General features: G+C 46.4%; 1 protein-coding gene across 6 annotated transcripts in view; it reads left to right on the top strand.

Moving 5' to 3' along the window:
• The window catches only part of CLCN3 (chloride voltage-gated channel 3), a 167,469-nt gene that overhangs the window by 99,836 nt on the left and 47,765 nt on the right, over window positions 1-19,868 (top strand). For 4 of the 6 annotated variants that reach the window (XM_073644053.1, XM_073644029.1, XM_073644037.1 and 1 more), the window contains one exon: window positions 17,547-17,704. In XM_073644053.1, coding sequence (XP_073500154.1) covers window positions 17,547-17,704 — 158 coding nt within the window. Of the gene's footprint in view, window positions 1-5,000; window positions 5,284-17,546; window positions 17,705-19,868 lie in introns of those variants that run through there. The other 2 variants (XM_073644071.1, XM_073644046.1) reach the window with 2 other exon arrangements.

The raw sequence follows: 19,868 nt of genomic DNA, 5'->3' as shown, positions 1-19,868 counted from the left end.
GGCTGTGTGTACAGTGTATGAGGGGCGGTGTATAATGGGCTGTGTGTACAGTGTATGAGGGGCGGTGTATAATGGGCTGTGTGTACAGTGTATGAGAGGCGGTGTGTATGGAGGTTGTGTACACGTATGAGGGGCGGTGTATAATGGGCTGTGTGTACAGTGTATGAGGGGCGGTGTATAATGGGCTGTGTGTACAGTGTATGAGGGGCGGTGTATAATGGGCTGTGTGTACAGTGTATGAGGGGCGGTGTATAATGGGCTGTGTGTACAGTGTATGAGGGGCAGTGTATGAGGGGCAGTGTATAATGGGCTGTGTGTACAGTGTATGAGGGGCGGTGTATAATGGGCTGTGTGTACAGTGTATGAGGGGCGGTGTATAATGGGCTGTGTGTACAGTGTATGAGGGGCAGTGTATGAGGGGCAGTGTATAATGGGCTGTGTGTACAGTGTATGAGGGGCGGTGTATAATGGGCTGTGTGTACAGTGTATGAGGGGCGGTGTATAATGGGCTGTGTGTACAGTGTATGAGGGGCGGTGTATAATGGGCTGTGTGTACAGTGTATGAGGGGCGGTGTATAATGGGCTGTGTGTACAGTGTATGAGGGGCGGTGTATAATGGGCTGTGTGTACAGTGTATGAGGGGCGGTGTATAATGGGCTGTGTGTACAGTGTATGAGGGGCGGTGTATAATGGGCTGTGTGTACAGTGTATGAGGGGCAGTGTATGAGGGGCAGTGTATAATGGGCTGTGTGTACAGTGTATGAGGGGCGGTGTATAATGGGCTGTGTGTACAGTGTATGAGGGGCGGTGTATAATGGGCTGTGTGTACAGTGTATGAGGGGCAGTGTATGAGGGGCAGTGTATAATGGGCTGTGTGTACAGTGTATGAGGGGCGGTGTATAATGGGCTGTGTGTACAGTGTATGAGGGGCGGTGTATAATGGGCTGTGTGTACAGTGTATGAGGGGCGGTGTATAATGGGCTGTGTGTACAGTGTATGAGGGGCGGTGTGTATGGAGGTTGTGTACAGTGTATGAGGGGCGGTGTATAATGGGCTGTGTGTACAGTGTATGAGGGGCGGTGTATAATGGGCTGTGTGTACAGTGTATGAGGGGCGGTGTATAATGGGCTGTGTGTACAGTGTATGAGGGGCGGTGTATAATGGGCTGTGTGTACAGTGTATGAGGGGCGGTGTATAATGGGCTGTGTGTACAGTGTATGAGGGGCGGTATATAATGGGCTGTGTGTACAGTGTATGAGGGGCGGTGTATAATGGGCTGTGTGTACAGTGTATGAGGGGCGGTGTATAATGGGCTGTGTGTACAGTGTATGAGGGGCGGTGTATAATGGGCTGTGTGTACAGTGTATGAGGGGCGGTGTATAATAGGCTGTGTGTACAGTGTATGAGGGGCGGTGTATAATGGGCTGTGTGTACAGTGTATGAGGGGCGGTGTATAATGGGCTGTGTGTACAGTGTATGAGGGGCGGTGTGTATGGAGGTTGTGTACACGTATGAGGGGCGGTGTATAATGGGCTGTGTGTACAGTGTATGAGGGGCGGTGTATAATGGGCTGTGTGTACAGTGTATGAGGGGCGGTGTATAATGGGCTGTGTGTACAGTGTATGAGGGGCGGTGTATAATGGGCTGTGTGTACAGTGTATGAGGGGCGGTGTATAATGGGCTGTGTGTACAGTGTATGAGGGGCGGTGTATAATGGGCTGTGTGTACAGTGTATGAGGGGCGGTGTGTATGGAGGTTGTGTACAGTGTATGAGGGGCGGTGTATAATGGAGGTTGTGTACAGTGTATGAGGGGCGGTGTATAATGGAGGTTGTGTACAGTGTATGAGGGGCGGTGTATAATGGGCTGTGTGTACAGTGTATGAGGGGCGGTGTATAATGGGCTGTGTGTACAGTGTATGAGGGGCGGTGTATAATGGGCTGTGTGTACAGTGTATGAGGGGCGGTGTATAATGGGCTGTGTGTACAGTGTATGAGGGGCGGTGTGTATGGAGGTTCTGTACACGTATGAGGGGCGGTGTATAATGGGCTGTGTGTACAGTGTATGAGGGGCGGTGTGTATGGAGGTTGTGTATACGTATGAGGGGCGGTGTATAATGGGCTGTGTGTACAGTGTATGAGGGGCGGTGTATAATGGGCTGTGTGTACAGTGTATGAGGGGCGGTGTGTATGGAGGTTGTGTACACGTATGAGGGGCGGTGTATAATGGGCTGTGTGTACAGTGTATGAGGGGCGGTGTATAATGGGCTGTGTGTACAGTGTATGAGGGGCGGTGTATAATGGGCTGTGTGTACAGTGTATGAGGGGCGGTGTATAATGGGCTGTGTGTACAGTGTATGAGGGGCGGTGTATAATGGGCTGTGTGTACAGTGTATGAGGGGCGGTGTATAATGGGCTGTGTGTACAGTGTATGAGGGGCGGTGTGTATGGAGGTTGTGTACAGTGTATGAGGGGCGGTGTATAATGGGCTGTGTGTACAGTGTATGAGGGGCGGTGTATAATGGGCTGTGTGTACAGTGTATGAGGGGCGGTGTATAATGGGCTGTGTGTACAGTGTATGAGGGGCGGTGTATAATGGGCTGTGTACAGTGTATGAGGGGCGGTGTATAATGGGCTGTGTGTACAGTGTATGAGGGGCGGTGTATAATGGGCTGTGTGTACAGTGTATGAGGGGCGGTGTATAATGGGCTGTGTGTACAGTGTATGAGGGGCGGTGTATAATGGGCTGTGTGTACAGTGTATGAGGGGCGGTGTATAATGGGCTGTGTGTACAGTGTATGAGGGGCGGTGTATAATGGGCTGTGTGTACAGTGTATGAGGGGCGGTGTATAATGGGCTGTGTGTACAGTGTATGAGGGGCGGTGTGTATGGAGGTTGTGTACACGTATGAGGGGCGGTGTATAATGGGCTGTGTGTACAGTGTATGAGGGGCGGTGTGTATGGAGGTTGTGTACACGTATGAGGGGCGGTGTATAATGGGCTGTGTGTACAGTGTATGAGGGGCGGTGTGTATGGAGGTTGTGTACACATATGAGGGGCGGTGTATAATGGGCTGTGTGTACAGTGTATGAGGGGCGGTGTATAATGGGCTGTGTGTACAGTGTATGAGGGGCAGTGTATGAGGGGCGGTGTATAATGGGCTGTGTGTACAGTGTATGAGGGGCGGTGTGTATGGAGGTTGTGTACACGTATGAGGGGCGGTGTATAATGGGCTGTGTGTACAGTGTATGAGGGGCGGTGTATAATGGGCTGTGTGTACAGTGTATGAGGGGCGGTGTATAATGGGCTGTGTGTACAGTGTATGAGGGGCGGTGTATAATGGGCTGTGTGTACAGTGTATGAGAGGCGGTGTGTATGGAGGTTGTGTACACGTATGAGGGGCGGTGTATAATGGGCTGTGTTTACAGTGTATGAGGGGCGGTGTATAATGGGCTGTGTGTACAGTGTATGAGGGGCGGTGTATAATGGGCTGTGTGTACAGTGTATGAGGGGCGGTGTATAATGGGCTGTGTGTACAGTGTATGAGGGGCGGTGTATAATGGGCTGTGTGTACAGTGTATGAGGGGCGGTGTATAATGGGCTGTGTGTACAGTGTATGAGGGGCGGTGTATAATGGGCTGTGTGTACAGTGTATGAGGGGCGGTGTGTATGGAGGTTGTGTACAGTGTATGAGGGGCGGTGTATAATGGGCTGTGTGTACAGTGTATGAGGGGCGGTGTATAATGGGCTGTGTGTACAGTGTATGAGGGGCGGTGTATAATGGGCTGTGTGTACAGTGTATGAGGGGCGGTGTATAATGGGCTGTGTGTACAGTGTATGAGGGGCGGTGTATAATGGGCTGTGTGTACAGTGTATGAGGGGCGGTGTATAATGGGCTGTGTGTACAGTGTATGAGGGGCGGTGTATAATAGGCTGTGTGTACAGTGTATGAGGGGCGGTGTATAATGGGCTGTGTGTACAGTGTATGAGGGGCGGTGTATAATGGGCTGTGTGTACAGTGTATGAGGGGCGGTGTGTATGGAGGTTGTGTACACGTATGAGGGGCGGTGTATAATGGGCTGTGTGTACAGTGTATGAGGGGCGGTGTATAATGGGCTGTGTGTAAGTGTATGAGGGGCGGTGTATAATGGGCTGTGTGTACAGTGTATGAGGGGCGGTGTATAATGGGCTGTGTGTACAGTGTATGAGGGGCGGTGTATAATGGGCTGTGTGTACAGTGTATGAGGGGCGGTGTATAATGGGCTGTGTGTACAGTGTATGAGGGGCGGTGTGTATGGAGGTTGTGTACAGTGTATGAGGGGCGGTGTATAATGGAGGTTGTGTACAGTGTATGAGGGGCGGTGTATAATGGAGGTTGTGTACAGTGTATGAGGGGCGGTGTATAATGGGCTGTGTGTACAGTGTATGAGGGGCGGTGTATAATGGGCTGTGTGTACAGTGTATGAGGGGCGGTGTATAATGGGCTGTGTGTACAGTGTATGAGGGGCGGTGTATAATGGGCTGTGTGTACAGTGTATGAGGGGCGGTGTATAATGGGCTGTGTGTACAGTGTATGAGGGGCGGTGTATAATGGGCTGTGTGTACAGTGTATGAGGGGCGGTGTATAATGGGCTGTGTGTACAGTGTATGAGGGGCGGTGTGTATGGAGGTTGTGTACACGTATGAGGGGCGGTGTATAATGGGCTGTGTGTACAGTGTATGAGGGGCGGTGTGTATGGAGGTTGTGTACACGTATGAGGGGCGGTGTATAATGGGCTGTGTGTACAGTGTATGAGGGGCGGTGTGTATGGAGGTTGTGTACACGTATGAGGGGCGGTGTATAATGGGCTGTGTGTACAGTGTATGAGGGGCGGTGTGTATGGAGGTTGTGTACACGTATGAGGGGCGGTGTATAATGGGCTGTGTGTACAGTGTATGAGGGGCGGTGTGTATGGAGGTTGTGTACAGTGTATGAGGGGCGGTGTGTATGGAGGTTGTGTACACGTATGAGGGGCGGTGTAGAGGCTGCACAGATTCCAGCTGCTCCCTCACACTCAGCAGAGGGACGATCACGTGGTGACGTCACCGAGCAGTCACTGCAGGGAGGCAGCACACTCGGGACGAGCGCCCACGGAACATGGCAGCTGTTCGGGATTCTTCCTCTTGACACCGCGGCTGTGACTGGTGATTTTGCGGGGGGCACAACATGGAGGCCGCCGCTGATCCGTACCTGCCGTATGACGGCGGAGGAGACAGTATCCCGCTGCGGGAGCTGCATAAGAGAGGTATATAGTAGCAACTGTACAGTGTGCGCGGCCGGTGTGTGGTACGTGTGTCCGCGGCTCCTCTCCCATGAGAGACCATTTTGTTGTCAGGCAGCAGTGTACAACCCTGTGTGACACTTGGTATGGACGGAGCGGGGATGACATGGCGGCGGAGGTGCCGGGCGTCTCTTAGTGGCCCTGGTATAATGTACGGGCCGTGCAGTGACTGTGAGCCGTGTTGTGATTGGCTGGTATGGGCTGTGCATTAGGTGACGAGCCAATCCTGGCTGTCATTACATCCCAGCACCGTTGTACAGGTGTATCCGCCACAGTGCGGTGAGGCCTAGTGGCCGCAGGCTGTGACCCTACACCCAATACGCCCATAGGGTTGAACAACCTAGAGCTGACCCTTTGTTACTTTTGGTGTGTAGAAGTAAAGCCAGCCACCATGGTGTGCTGTAGGTGAGGTGTGCCACAGACATTTCTGCCTGTTCCATAGGTGACATCTTGTGCTGTGTAAATGTAGGTGGTCCGTAGTGATACAGATGATCACGTATGAGAGCTAGGAGGGTCTACCATCCAGCAGTTCTCCCATACAGGGGTTAGCGTCCGGCCCCATATTAGTGGTCGTTAAGGGGGGGCTGGACCTGCTTTATGGGGGATTTACTATTCCTTCGTAGGTTGGCTGTGGGCCTGACTTCTGGGACCTCTGCCAATCCTGATACTATAAGATTCAGCTCAGCCACCAGCAAAAAGACGTGAGCTAGAAGAGATGTAAAGAAGAAGACGCATATCCTGGTCATCAGGGCCGGTCTGCTACACACCAGTCTTGGTAGAGAGCGCACTGGAGTAAGATGCGCCACACTCATTAGGGGCTTCTTAATGAATTTGGCAATTTCTGTTGCTGTGCTCCACCGCAGGGTATTTCTGCCATAATTTTTGTGGTGTAAACTATGATGAATTTGACGACTGTGGTCGGCCTCGCCCCCTCTTAGCTAAGCTTCGCCCACTTTTCTAAAAGTTGGTGAAAAGTTGACAAAATGTTGGGCATTGATGAGTTGTTCAAAAATGTGACAGCATTTCAAACAGTTTTACCCAGAATTGTAGCTAAAACGGTTAATAAATAGGGGCTGTTGTGTTTACAGTGCTCATTTGTAATGCAGCAGAAAAGCTGTGGACACAGGAGCCAAACTCCTCCATAAGCTCCCAGTCACTCATTCAGCAGAGTTCAGAAGAGCGTTCTGATGGACACAATTGGGTTGCCATATATATGTCAAAAGCACCAGTCCGGCTCTGCTCCAGCTGCCGTCTTCATCTGTTCTCAGCACCTCTCCGGTCAGTGTTCTGCAGTTTGTGACGTGCTGGATCGCTCCAGGCTCAATTAGAGACAATGCTCCAACATTTTGACCCACAGTTACACAAGTGTATTATGATGCTCTTTTATATTCTCCTGTGATAAATTTGCCACATTCTAGCTCCATGTTCCTACATAGAGTAAATGCTGCGTTTTTTTGTGCAGAAGATCAACTGCTTTTAACTGTTCCAGCAAAGTGGATGGATTTCATGAAACCTCGTGCCCTCTGTGTACTTAAACATTTTGTTCAACTTAGCATTTTTTTTGTTGCATCTTTTTCCCTATTGTCTTCTATGAGGAGTCGGAAAATGTGCATGTAAAAACATATTTTTTTACGCCCAGCGTTTCTGCGTTAAGTACACATTTTTTTAAAGTTACTTTATTTCTGCACATCAAGACAATTCAGCAAAAACGCACTAACCTGAGCAGATTGTTATTGCATGTTTTGATGCAGAAAATTGGAAGCATTTTTGCACACGAGATCACGGCCTAATCTCGGCCTAAGGTTTTCTAGTCTAAGAAGAAAGAGGATTATTAAATGTCCACAGTAGTGTTTTGCCCCCATCCCCAGTATATGCATATGCCCTGGAGACAGACCGGCAGCAGTGGAGTATAGAAAGCATAGGAATAAGAATGTGATAAGTGCAGGAATGTGCAAATCCCTTCATCCGGCCATAATTGGAATAACCTGCTCTGTAGCGAGCCTAGGATGATCCCACCAAGTGATGTGTATGGAAAGACTGCAGCAATCGAGGTGTAATAATGCGGTCGGAGCGCAGACCTAATGATAAGTAATGCTGTGTGCTGTGAATCCATGTTATACAGTGACGCTATAGGCTTCTAATGCCACACAGATTAAACTTTGCCCGTTCAAAATTTTCATTGCTGGTCATTTTCTGCATATACATTTCCACATGATATGGATGAGATTTGTTCATGCCCATTATTTTACTGTTGTATTCTCTGTGTGAATGTAGGCTTGTATCTTTAATTCAGCTAGGATCCAAAATAACTTCACACCTGTGAAAAAATGCAGCAGCCTGCGTGTGACCCCCGTTCTGAGCGGTGGATACGTCCTGCTGTGCAGGTTCCTGGCCTCCTTCCATTTCACCTCATGTAGGTTTCTGTGCTGGCTCTGGCCTGAACAACTGGTTTGGGCAGTTTGTCTGAATCTGTAAGCCAGAAAAAAATAATGAATTCTATAAAACATTTAATTAGTTAGGTAAACTTTCTAAGACTTAGCCATTTTTCTCTTTAACCCACTAGTGAACCGCAGTGCAATATTCTGTTTTATATCATTGATTACAGCACAGGGTTCAGCGGATGCTCGGCTGGGTAATGGCACCTCTGATCCCTGCTGTTTAACTACCAGTACTTGATCATGGTCACTATAAACCTTGGCATTTAAGAAGCTTGACAAAGGATTGTCACCCCGACCCGTCCATGGCCAAGGGATACTGGTGGGTTGCTATGGCAACTGGAAGCCTAACATCAGCCGCCTTGTCTGCCATGGCACAGAAACCTATTTGGTCCTGATTGCGCTACCTGTCTGGTTAGCTGGCATATTACATTACCGTTCAGAAGTATTGCATTATATTGTGAAAGTGATTAGTAAGTACTGTAGAACGTCTGTTCTATTTACCTGGGACTCAAAAATGTCCCATAAAGTGCTTTGTAAAACAAAAAGGAAAAAATACACATAATTGGCATCAACACCCCTGTAACAAAATTGTTTAATTTTTTTTTCTCATTCCCTTCCTAATAAAGAAAAGTGCATAAAAAGCTTTCCAAAAGTTGTATATGCCAAAGTGTGACTAAGGCTACGTTCCCACTATGAGTATGTGGTGCATTTTTGATGTAGCAGGTTTTCTGCAGCATTTCTATTAGGTAAATTATGTAAGGGTATGTGCACACAATCAGTGTTCACTGCGGATTGGACTCGGCACAAGTGCGGTGTGTGCAATCCGCAGCAGCCAGGTGTTACAGCATAGTGGATGGGATTTATAGAAAAATGCGTCTGCGGCACACCCACGGAAACTGACTTGCGGCGCGTCTTTCCAGACCGCGGCATGTCAATTTCTCCAGCGGGTCCGCATGCGTGCTTTCCCCATATGCCTAATCTCTATGAGGAAAGTCTGCATGTGAGGAAAAAAAGAGGCTGGTGCTCATTTGCATAATGAGCGGAAGCTGGAGGCGGCTTCTCCGCAGCCTCGGGGCCGCAGCCGGCTCCGGATAGTCTGCACATACCCGAAGTGTGTTATTTTACGTGCATTTTTATCGTGTTTTTAATGCTGTTTTTGTCTCTTGTTAGTATGTCATGTTTTACATAAAGCTGCTTTGATTTTGATACTTGCTGGTATTTTGCTATGACTAAGCTTTAGTGATCCATTCATATGCGAATTACATGTGTGTTTTACTTGCGGATTTTCCTCATCAAATGCAACTCAATGTGGAAAATCTTCACATAAAACTCAGCGTACCCGCAGGAGAGGTTGACATGTGATACTTAAACACACAGCGCAGGTGAGTTTACACTGTGTAAAAAAAAAAAAAAAAAAAAAAGCAGTGGGCATGAGATCTCTATAAATCCCATCTACTTTGCTGTAGCTGTAAGACGCTGCTTTTTTTTGTGGAGGAAAAATACACAGCGTCAAAAACGCATTGTGGGAACTGAACCTTAGGCCTCATTAAGGAATTTTTTTTTTTATGTAACGTAAGAATGAACTATTTTTCATGAGTGTCCTGGGTTCAGTTTTTTCCCATTTTTGGTATTCATTAGTTTTTCACATCGGCATGAAATCTATTTTTCTCTTATGGAAATAATGCCGTAGCCTGTCTTGGGTACATGTTCTATTTGCGAAAAACCTAGCTCGAATATGAAATGCGGACGTGTGCATGAGGCCTGCTCCTGAAAAGTAAAAAAAGCCCTCGTGACTGTTTTTAATGAAAGCAAAAGTTGTGGCGCTTGAAATGTGACTAAGAAAACTAGAAAAAAAATGCTTCGTCATTTAGGCCCAAAATAAGTTGGTAACTAAGCAGAGAGTGGCCTGTGTACACCATTTATAGGAGAACTGTATGCTTTTGTTTTTGGTGTTTTTTTTTCATTGGGGCAGATTAAAGCAGAAATGAAAGTCTTCTAGATCAGCGGTTTTAGTTCATTCCTTTTCCTCTACTAAAAAATTGTTTAGCTATTTAAAAAAAAAAAAAAAGTTACTCAAACATTTCATACCGTTCATCCTGATCATCAAATTTCATGTTAGTCCACCACCACCCTCAGTCCACCATTCGCTGCACGACCAGCTGTACCCTCACCTACTGTATCCTCCCCTACTGTATCCTCCCCCATCCCCTGTAGATTGTGAGCCCTCGAGGGCAGGGTCCTCGCTCCTCCTGTACCAGTCGCCGACTTGTATTGTTCAAATGTATTGTAATTGTTTGTGCTATGTATATCACTTTCACATGTAAAGCGCCATGGAATGGATGGCGCTATAATAATAAATAATAATGATGATGATGATACCTAGTGCTTTTTTTTTTTTCTTCTATGAAAGCATAGGCTAGCTCTGTATACCTGTACCCTTATCCTGTGCTGCCCCAGCTCTGCCGCTGCTTCCAGTCTTTGTTGATACAGTGGTGGCATCACAACTTTAGCCCATGACCGCTTCAGCCAATCACTGGGCGCTGTCTACCTCCGCAAGACCATCCCTGGCTGCAGCGTCCTTGTGCTGCAGATCTGATGTCGGCTCTGCATCTGTGTCCGCATCGGAGGAAAACCAAAGCAAACCTGTCATCGATTTATTTATTTTTTTTTTTTAAAGTGATAAAAGATTTTTAGCTTTAACGTTGAACATTAAGTGCTGTGTCTTCCTTATCGATTACCAGGTACAGCACTGCATATATTCACTTATATAGCGTCATTAATTCCACAGCGCTTTACAGACATTATCATCACTGTCCCCATTGGGGCTCACAATCTAAATTCCCTATCAGTATGTCTTTGGAATATGAATGTTTTGTGGGAAGATTAAAGTGTAGGTGTATACTCGCATGTGGATGTGTCGGTCAGAATTTTGCTCTACTCCTAACTGTGGTAATGATTAACCCTGTATATTTGCTCACTACCCTATAAACTCACTGTAAGTATTCCCAGCAGATAATGTTGTCGCATTGTCATGGACTCAGTGAAGATAAGGCCACAAGATGCCCTGGTCTGGAGAGCAGTGACAAGTTATCTGCCCCTTGCCGGTTATCTCACTTGTTTCCTGTTATCTCAGATTTTATGCTGGTTCATTCAGGGTGCATTTTGCTTGTTTCCTGATGATGATAAAGTATACATGGCCCATGACCCGACGACCGGGTAAAATGTCAGCAGGATTTAGCAATATAAAGTAAAGCCATGGCTTTAATGCCCCTGTTCTACTGATTACATTGCTACCTTTGGTGAATCAATCCGATCTGTGGTTTTTGTTTAATTAGAATTTGATATTTTTTTTCTATGATATTTCAGTCCACAGGGGCGAGACTAGGGGTGCAGTCTTCTCCTTCCGCTCTGGCCCCTGTGCCTTCCTTCTGTGTTTTTATGACAGGTCACTAATTATTCTTTTTTAAAATTTTGCACATATGCCATCATTGGTGTGGGCGGCGCGTGCGCAGTTTGATTCCACGGACAGTCTTGTGGTCTTCAATAAAATGGAGCTGTCTGCTCAATGATGTCTTCATTAAGCTGAGATCGCAATCTGCGCATGCGCCGCCTCTGGCGCCATTTTATTGAAGACCACAAGACTGTTCATGAAATCAAACTGCGCACACAATGATGGCAGCTGCGCAAAATGTTTGAAAGAAGGCCGGTCACTGAAGAATCAGTAACCTGTAATAGAAACACGGGAGGCAAGAGAAGGGGCAGAAGGAGAAGACCCTTCAGTCCACTGCACTGAAATATCATTAGAAGAAAACTTCAAATTCTGATTAAACAAGAACCACAAATCGGATTGATTCACCAAAGGTATCAATTTAATCAGTATAAGGCTGTGTGCCCACGTAGCGTTTTTCAAGCGTTTTTGATGCGGAATTTCCGCAGCGGAAACGCTTGGTAACCCGCACCCCATGATCCCCAATGGGTTTCCGCAACTTCTATGCACATGCTGCGTTCAAAAATCCGCAGCATGTCATTTAATTTTGCGTTTCCGCAAGCAGAATTGCCTTTGTCCAATGCATAAAAAACGCAAGGCAATTCCGCATGTGGAAAACGCGAGATAAGCGCGCGAAAAATGCGAGATAAACGCGTGCGGAATTCCGCATGCGTTTTTCCGGGAGAGGACTTGCATTTATGCAGCAGAAATTTTCTGCTTCATAAATGCAACGTGGGCACATAGCCTAAGGCTGTGTGCCCACGTAGCGTTTTTCAAGCGTTTATGCTGCGGAATTTCCGCAGCATAAACGCTTGGTAATCCGCACCCCATGGTCCCCAAGGGGATTCCGCATGTTCTATCCGCAGCGTTTATGCTGCGTACAAAAATCCGCAGCATGTCATTTAATTTTGCGGAAGCGCAGCGGAACTCCCGCCATTGACTTGCATTGAAACGCATAGAAACCGCGACTGTACATTTCTACAAGCGGCTTCTATGTGCGGATGGTACCCAGTTCTGGAGGAGAGGAGACTCTCATCCAGACCTGGGTACCATTGTACCTGTAAAAAAAGAATAAAATTACAAATAAAGTTATATTCACCTTTCCGGCGGCTTCTCTCTGAATGCTGGCATCGCTTGAGGACCTGTGGTGACGTCACAGTCATGTGACCGCAGACCCTTCACCGCTGTGTCTCGCGATATGCCGGCAGCCGGGAACCAGACAGTAACGAGCGCTGCTGCACACGCCGGGGCCTCGGGGGTGAGTATAGCTTTATTTGTTTTAATTTTTACGGTTCACACTGTATAAATCCATGCTGTTTGCATGGATTTATACAGTGTGACCTAGTTGTCAAGCACTTTCCAAGTGATGCTATCGCCTGGAAAGCGCTTGTCAATCTGCATGCGGAAACGCATGTGAATCCGCATGTATTCTGCAGGAAAAACGCATGCACAATCTGCATGCGTTTTTTCTGCCAGGGAGATGCAGAAATGCTGCAGAAATTTTCTGCTTCATTTCTGCATCGTGGGCACATAGCCTAATTGCTAAATCTGGCTGACATGTAGCGTATCAGCGGTATTTTAATGCCGCCGATCAGAGTTGTACAAACCCAGCCTTAACCAACTTCCCTCCGCTGCTGCTGTCCCGATGTTGTGACTATTTTTGTGATGTGACGTCTTCTCCTCACCACTCCAGCCACTCACTGTGCTTAGGGCTTGTGCAGAGGTGAACAGCACACGATGCTGAGCTCAGCAACAGGCTATCTAGACATGACATAACGTCACATCACCTCTCCAGCCACAACACTGGGACTGCAGAAGCAGCGGAAGCTGGCACTGGACTTGAAAGTGAGTATCTGCTAAGTTAGTTTTATGTATTTTACACACTTTGGGGAACAGTGTACTGAAAGTAGACAACCGTGTTTAAGAGTGGCAGTACTAAGAAAGTGGTGACGGTATACTATTATCTGTATATCACTTCTGTATGGGAAATTGTATCGTTTAATTATATGCTTCAGGGCAGGGGTGTAATTGATATAGTGCATTGTTTGTCTAAGGCTAGGGTCAGACGGCCGTAGATTCTCATCTGAGACTGTCAGGTCGGTTATGCAAACGACACTCTGATCAAACTCTGATCAGAATGTCAGTATATTGTGATCAGATTCTTTTGGATGAGAGAATCAGAGCACACTGTGAGGAGCAGTTGGAGAACAAGATTTCTCCTTTGAGTCAGTGTGCGGAAATTGGACTGCACTCAGATGTCATCCAAGTTCAGTCCAATGATTTCCACGCACTCATTGGCTTGCATGACCTAGTGCGATCCAAATATCGGATAAAACTCGGACATACTGCGATTTTTCTCCTCGGACTGGCCTGGTCCGAGGAAAAATCAGACCTGTGCGCGGCCGCATAGAATAACATTGGTCAGAGTGTGATCCTATGATTTGTTTGATTGCACTCGGACCTAAAATACAATGGTGTGCATCTTGCCTAAGGCTAAATTCAGATGTTAATGAGTCGCAGTCCTAGCATGGACTGCAAAGCACGGACTGGCCACAGGTCTCTTGACCTAAACTTGACAGCCTCATATATGTGTCATACCTCTCAACCATCCCAGATCCCATAGTACTGTCTTGAATTTGGGAACTCTCCACTCTCGCTGTATCTGTCTTCTCAGAACAGAGATACTGCTGAATATAATGGTGGCGCAGTGAACCATTAGATCCCTCCTCAGCCATTCAGTCTAGTCCACACATGTCAGACTTTGGCATGTGGGCCAAAACTGGCACTCAGGGTGATTATATTTGGCCCGCAACATCGGGGACTATGTGGTACCATTATACTGCATGGAGGACTATGTGGGGCGCATTATACTGTGTGGAGGACTATGTGGGGCGCGTTATTCTGCGTGGAGGACTGTGTGGGGCGCGTTATACTGCGTGGAGGACTGTGTGGGGCGCGTTATACTGCGTGGAGGACTGTGTGGGGCGCGTTATACTGCGTGGAGGACTGTGTGGGGCGCGTTATACTGCGTGGAGGACTGTGTGGGGCGCGTTATACTGCGTGGAGGACTGTGGGGCGCGTTATACTGCGTGGAGGACTGTGGGGCGCGTTATACTGCGTGGAGGACTGTGTGGGGCGCGTTATACTGCGTGGAGGACTGTGTGGGGCGCGTTATACTGCGTGGAGGACTGTGTGGGGCGCGTTATACTGCGTGGAGGACTGTGTGGGGCGCGTTATACTGCGTGGAGGACTGTGTGGGGCGCGTTATACTGCGTGGAGGACTGTGGGGCGCGTTATACTACGTGGAGGACTGTGTGGGGCGCGTTATACTGCGTGGAGGACTGTGGGGCGCGTTATACTGCGTGGAGGACTGTGTGGGGCGCGTTATACTGCGTGGAGGACTGTGTGGGGCGCGTTATACTGCGTGGAGGACTGTGTGGGGCGCGTTATACTGCGTGGAGGACTGTGTGGGGCGCGTTATACTGCGTGGAGGACTGTGTGGGGCGCGTTATACTGCGTGGAGGACTGTGTGGGGCGCGTTATACTGCGTGGAGGACTGTGTGGGGCGCATTATACTGCGTGGAGGACTGTGTGGGGCGCATTATACTGCGTGGAGGACTGTGTGGGGCGCATTATACTGCGTGGAGGACTGTGTGGGGATCACAGTTGTTGCATCGTACTGTGATGGGTCACCAGACTTTGCTGGGGGGTTACAGTAGGGTCATCATACTTTTGCGTGTGGAGGAATTCACTGTGGGGGTATCCTACTGTGTTTGGGGGGCACTTTTGTTGGCATAATACTTTATCTGTATTGTTTATTAATTCAAGGTTTTTTATCCTTTATTACGTATTTTAATTAGGCCATTGGGCCACATGCATTTTACCTCTCTTGCAGAACACATTATATTATTCCAGTATGCCCCATTTGTAATAATGTGCTAAATTTTATTCTAAGATCTGTTAATTAAAATGTACTTTGTTTATGGGACAAGCCCTCTAAATTTGTTTCCATATGAAACGTTTCATCGTTATATTTGATGATAAGGAAACACTCAATAGTAAACATTTTTTTGTAATAAACATTCAGGTTGGCCCTCAACTTCGTCCAAGCTTTTAATTTTATCCCTCTGTGTATTTGAAATTGACATCCCTGGTCTAGTCCGAGACTGGAGATCCTGCCAGGGCCCTTTGTTGAGCTTTGAGTTCATTGTGAGAAAAGTGCAATAGAATAAATGTTCTTGTTGTCTTGTGACATTCTCACGTGACTTAAACATCCTGGCAGGATGTGTACTCTGCGTATACGGAATAGTGGATGAGAGATCCTATGGCCAGGCAGCGGAGAGGAGATGGAAGACACATGCAAGGTGTGTGTGTTGATGATCGCTGTGAAAAGTCGCAACCTTTTTGTGCAATGTGAAGTTGTGCAAAAAAATTTAGCTTTGGGGGGGAGGGGGGTTTCAGTTTTGTCCAGCTTAATGAAGTAAGATTTGTGGCGAGGCGCATGCCACTTGTCAGATGCTCGTGATTAATTAAGAAGTGTAGGCTACTTAATGAATCAGGAGCATCTGACTCCCAAACACCCGCTCATCAAGACTGGCGTGAACATCTTGGTCTTGAAGGTTTTTTTTTTTTGTGTCGCCTCCAGTATCTTCTGACTTGAAGACGTTGTCCACTCCTTTTTTGAATTGCCCCAATGTATTTAGCATATGACCATAAGTTTTTTTGTCAATACCCTTTAGTTGTATGTATTGCCTGTGAGTGGCGCTATCACTGGCCGCTCACAGGCATCACGTGACCCCAGCTGCAGCCAGCTCTGACATCCACTTTTGTCACGTCAAGTTCCGGCTGCAACCGGGCCTGACTTAGTGCTGCATTCCATGGTGGCTGCCGGGTTGTGGGCAGGGATACCCCGCACGTCACACCCAGCATCCACCGCGCACTCTCCCTCTCCTCATTCATTGGGAAAGTTCGCAGTGGATGCTGGGTGTGACGCACAGGGTAACCTCGCCCACAGCCCAGCATCCACCGTAGGGACTGCGTCACTGATGTCACTTGACGTGACATCAGCGGAAGAAAAAAACGGGGGTCACGTGTTGCCTGTGAGCGGCCAGTGATGGTGCCGCTAACAGGCATAACATACAACATCACTCCTTTAAAGAACCCTTCATTAGTTTTAGTATGTTAAACAGACCATGTCATGGAATAGTAGATGAAGAGCTGAAAAAAAAAAATTAGTTGTATATTTTTTTTAGTTTCACATCTCTGTTGCAGACATATTAGTTTGTAAAGTTTATATTTTAATTTTTACGAAGATTAAGGAGGCATAAGCAGGACCTTTATGCAGGGCAAAAAATGCCCCCCTGAGTGTCAGATCCGGCTTTTTGTGTGTGAGACATTTATTGGCACACAGCCCTGTTCTTCTTACTGCTGGCATCTACTGTGAGTGGGGTGGGGAGTGGAGTAGAGCAGAGCTGTGTGTCATTATAAACAGCTGCAGCTTTAATCTCATGGCACTGTCTGCTCTGCTCTACTCCCACTCCCCACACACTGACAGTGCTGTGGTATGAAAGCTGCAGATGCAAAGGGCTTTCAGCTCTGCATCCACTATTCCATTATGTGGCTATTTTAAAATGCTAAACTGGTGAAAGGTCCTCGTTAAAGAAACACAAATGATTATCACCATCTCGCCAATTCTGAACCTATTAGTATTTAGGTGTGATGAACAATGCTCTCAGCCTACCCAGCCAGACTCCTAATCTGTGTGGATGTCATTAGACCCAGCATGTCTCCTAAATAGTAGACATTCGGCAGAAATACATTTTGTTACTCATGTTTGCTACGATGGAACTAATTAAAGTATGTCATTTGTGCCGACTGTCCTTTACTTGTCAGGGTTCATCAGTAATAACCATTTGTAGAAAACCGCTTTCACCATGCATGATACTTTTTAGATTTGTATGGGATAAATGAGTTGACAGTAGACTAGCAATTATAATCTAAATGGTCACCCAAATATTCAAAGCAATACCTGCTTATGCTTGTTTTTATACCATATGATCCATTCAACTGCACATTAAGATATTTCATGAATACATGTTATTGCCTTTAGTATGAAAAGACAAATGTATGACTGACTTAGACTGTCCTGTATTATGCATTTCATGTAGTGCAGCGGTTGGTACCAGGACAGGTATTCTTACCTCGATATACAGTTCTGTGCTTGTTCCATAACATTACTTTTTCAGTCTTCTAAATATAGTTTATGAAAGTAGCATCCTAATAAAATATCTGTTGCTTCCTAGGAACACACTACACCATGACAAACGGAGGATCCATCAGCAGCTCTACTCACTTGCTGGACTTGTTGGATGAGCCTATTCCAGGGGTTGGCACATACGATGATTTCCATACCATTGATTGGGTACGGGAGAAGTGTAAAGACCGAGAGCGCCATAGAAGGGTAAGTAGACACTATTGTATATTTATTTTGCTTTATTATATTTGTCCAGCATTACATTTTAGCTGACCTCTCGTTTACAATCTTTGCATACCAAGGATTTCGGTACTGGGAGCATTTATGCATGGGGATGAAGAAGGGGCATTGATTGATTGTAAAAATCCACCTCTGTTAACAAAAAAAAAAAAAAAAAACTTTCTGAAAACATTAACATCCAAATTGTGTACATGTTTTATGCACCTTTTAAAGGGTTTGTCCACTTTTGAACATCTCCTCCATTGAAAGAGTCACAGCTTTTCTGGAGCCATGGCTGGTTTTGGCTCACAAGTACAGATGTGGGAATAAGGACTTACTCTGCTCTTGTTGGTGGTTTGAAATATCTTTGGTAAAGGGGTCTTTGGGATATAGAAAATATTTCATTTTCCCTGTAATTGTTGCTTACATGATAGTCTGGTTCATGATGGCAATCAACAGCCTTACCAGATTTTGGTAAGATCCATTTACACACAAGCTTAGCCCTCATTCACATATCCATACATGAAAAAATAGTACGAGTGTCATCTGTGTACAGTCAATGTGTCGGTTTTTACCATCAGTCAAGCATGTTTTTCACGGATAGATAAATAAACAATTTTCAAAGCTTTTCCTGTCCTTTTTAATGTTAAATATGGACAGCACACAGATGCCATACGTGTGCTGTATTTGTTTTTCATGGATCTATAGACTTGTATTGGCACTTTCCATCTGTTAGGCTGTGTGCCCACGAAGCATTTTCCAAGCGTTTATGCTGTGCAATTTACGCAACGTAAACGCTTGGTAGTTCGTCCCCCATGGTCCCCAATGTCAATGCCCATGCTGCGGATTTTTCCACAGCATTTATGCTGCACTCAAAAATCCGCAGCATGTCCATTAATTTTGCGGACATTCAGCGTAATCGCCGCCATTGACTTGCATTGGACCGCGTGACATCGGCATCACTACATGTGGATAAGCGGATATCACACGGTTCAATGTGCGGATGGTACCCAGGTCTGGAGGAGAAGAGACTCTCATCCAGACCTGGGTACCATAGAAACTGTAAAAAAAAAAAAAAAGATTTTACTCACCTTCCGATGTCCTCCTGGTGTTTTGTCCGCTCCATCCGGTCTCTTGCACTGCTCGCTCTGTTGTGAAGGACCTGCCATGACGTCATTGAGTCATGTGACCTGACACATGACTGACTGACGTCATCGCAGGTCCTTCACGCCACCGCGAGCAGTGCAAGAGATCGGACGCGGCGGAGATAACACTGGAAGGTAAGTATAATCTTTTTTTTTAAATTATTTTTTACTATTCTTATTCTTTTTTTTTTTTTTTAACTAACTTGGTCACACTACTATAAATCCATGTCGGTTGCATGGATTTATATAGTGTGAACAAGTTGTCAAGCACTTTCCAAGTGATGCTAAAATCGCTTGGAAAAGCGCTTGATAACCCGCATGCAGAAATGCATGCAAAAACGCTTCTACCTGGCGGGAAAAACTCATGTAAAAACCGCATGCGTTTTTCCTGCCAGGGAGAAGTGTAAAAAATATGCAGCATTTCTGCATTCTGGGGCACATAGCCTATACCAGAGCAAAAACAGACATGTCTCCGTGAGTTTCGCATGGGCACACGGTCCATGAAAAAACATGGATATGTGACTAGCACCATAGATTATAACAGGTATATGTTCTATCCATGAAAAAAAATGAATAGAAGATGTACGTGAATCACGGACTTGTATATTAGGCCTTGTATTGATATTAATCTGATTAAATAGAAATTGTGATTTTTGTTGTATGATCTGACAGACACCACAATTATGGTTAATAGGAGTGATTTTTACTTGGCTGATGAGAGCCAATTTCGAGTGGTTCTCTAGCACTCGTCAGCTGCCACTACACTGGGGATAGATCTGTGTAGTGCAGCGCTGCTCCATATGTTCACGTCCGGTTGTGTCAGAGCTCATAACCTCTGATTAGTATGTGTGCCGGGTGTTAGGCCCCCACTGATCAGTTATTGATGATCCTATGGATATCGATTATACTGTAGTATGACCTGACAACCTCTTTAAATGACAAATTCAGTTTTTATTATTGTGCACTTACTCTTTCTGTGACATTGGTACTTCTTCTCTTAAAAGGAA

The sequence above is a fragment of the Phyllobates terribilis genome, unplaced genomic scaffold (genome assembly GCF_046119375.1).
Source record: "Phyllobates terribilis strain yellow unplaced genomic scaffold, ASM4611937v1 Scaffold_1__5_contigs__length_1240528914, whole genome shotgun sequence".
Classification (NCBI taxonomy): Eukaryota; Metazoa; Chordata; class Amphibia; order Anura; family Dendrobatidae; genus Phyllobates; species Phyllobates terribilis.
Note: the sequence above shows the minus strand (reverse complement) of the source record. Positions and strands in the feature narration are given on the sequence as shown.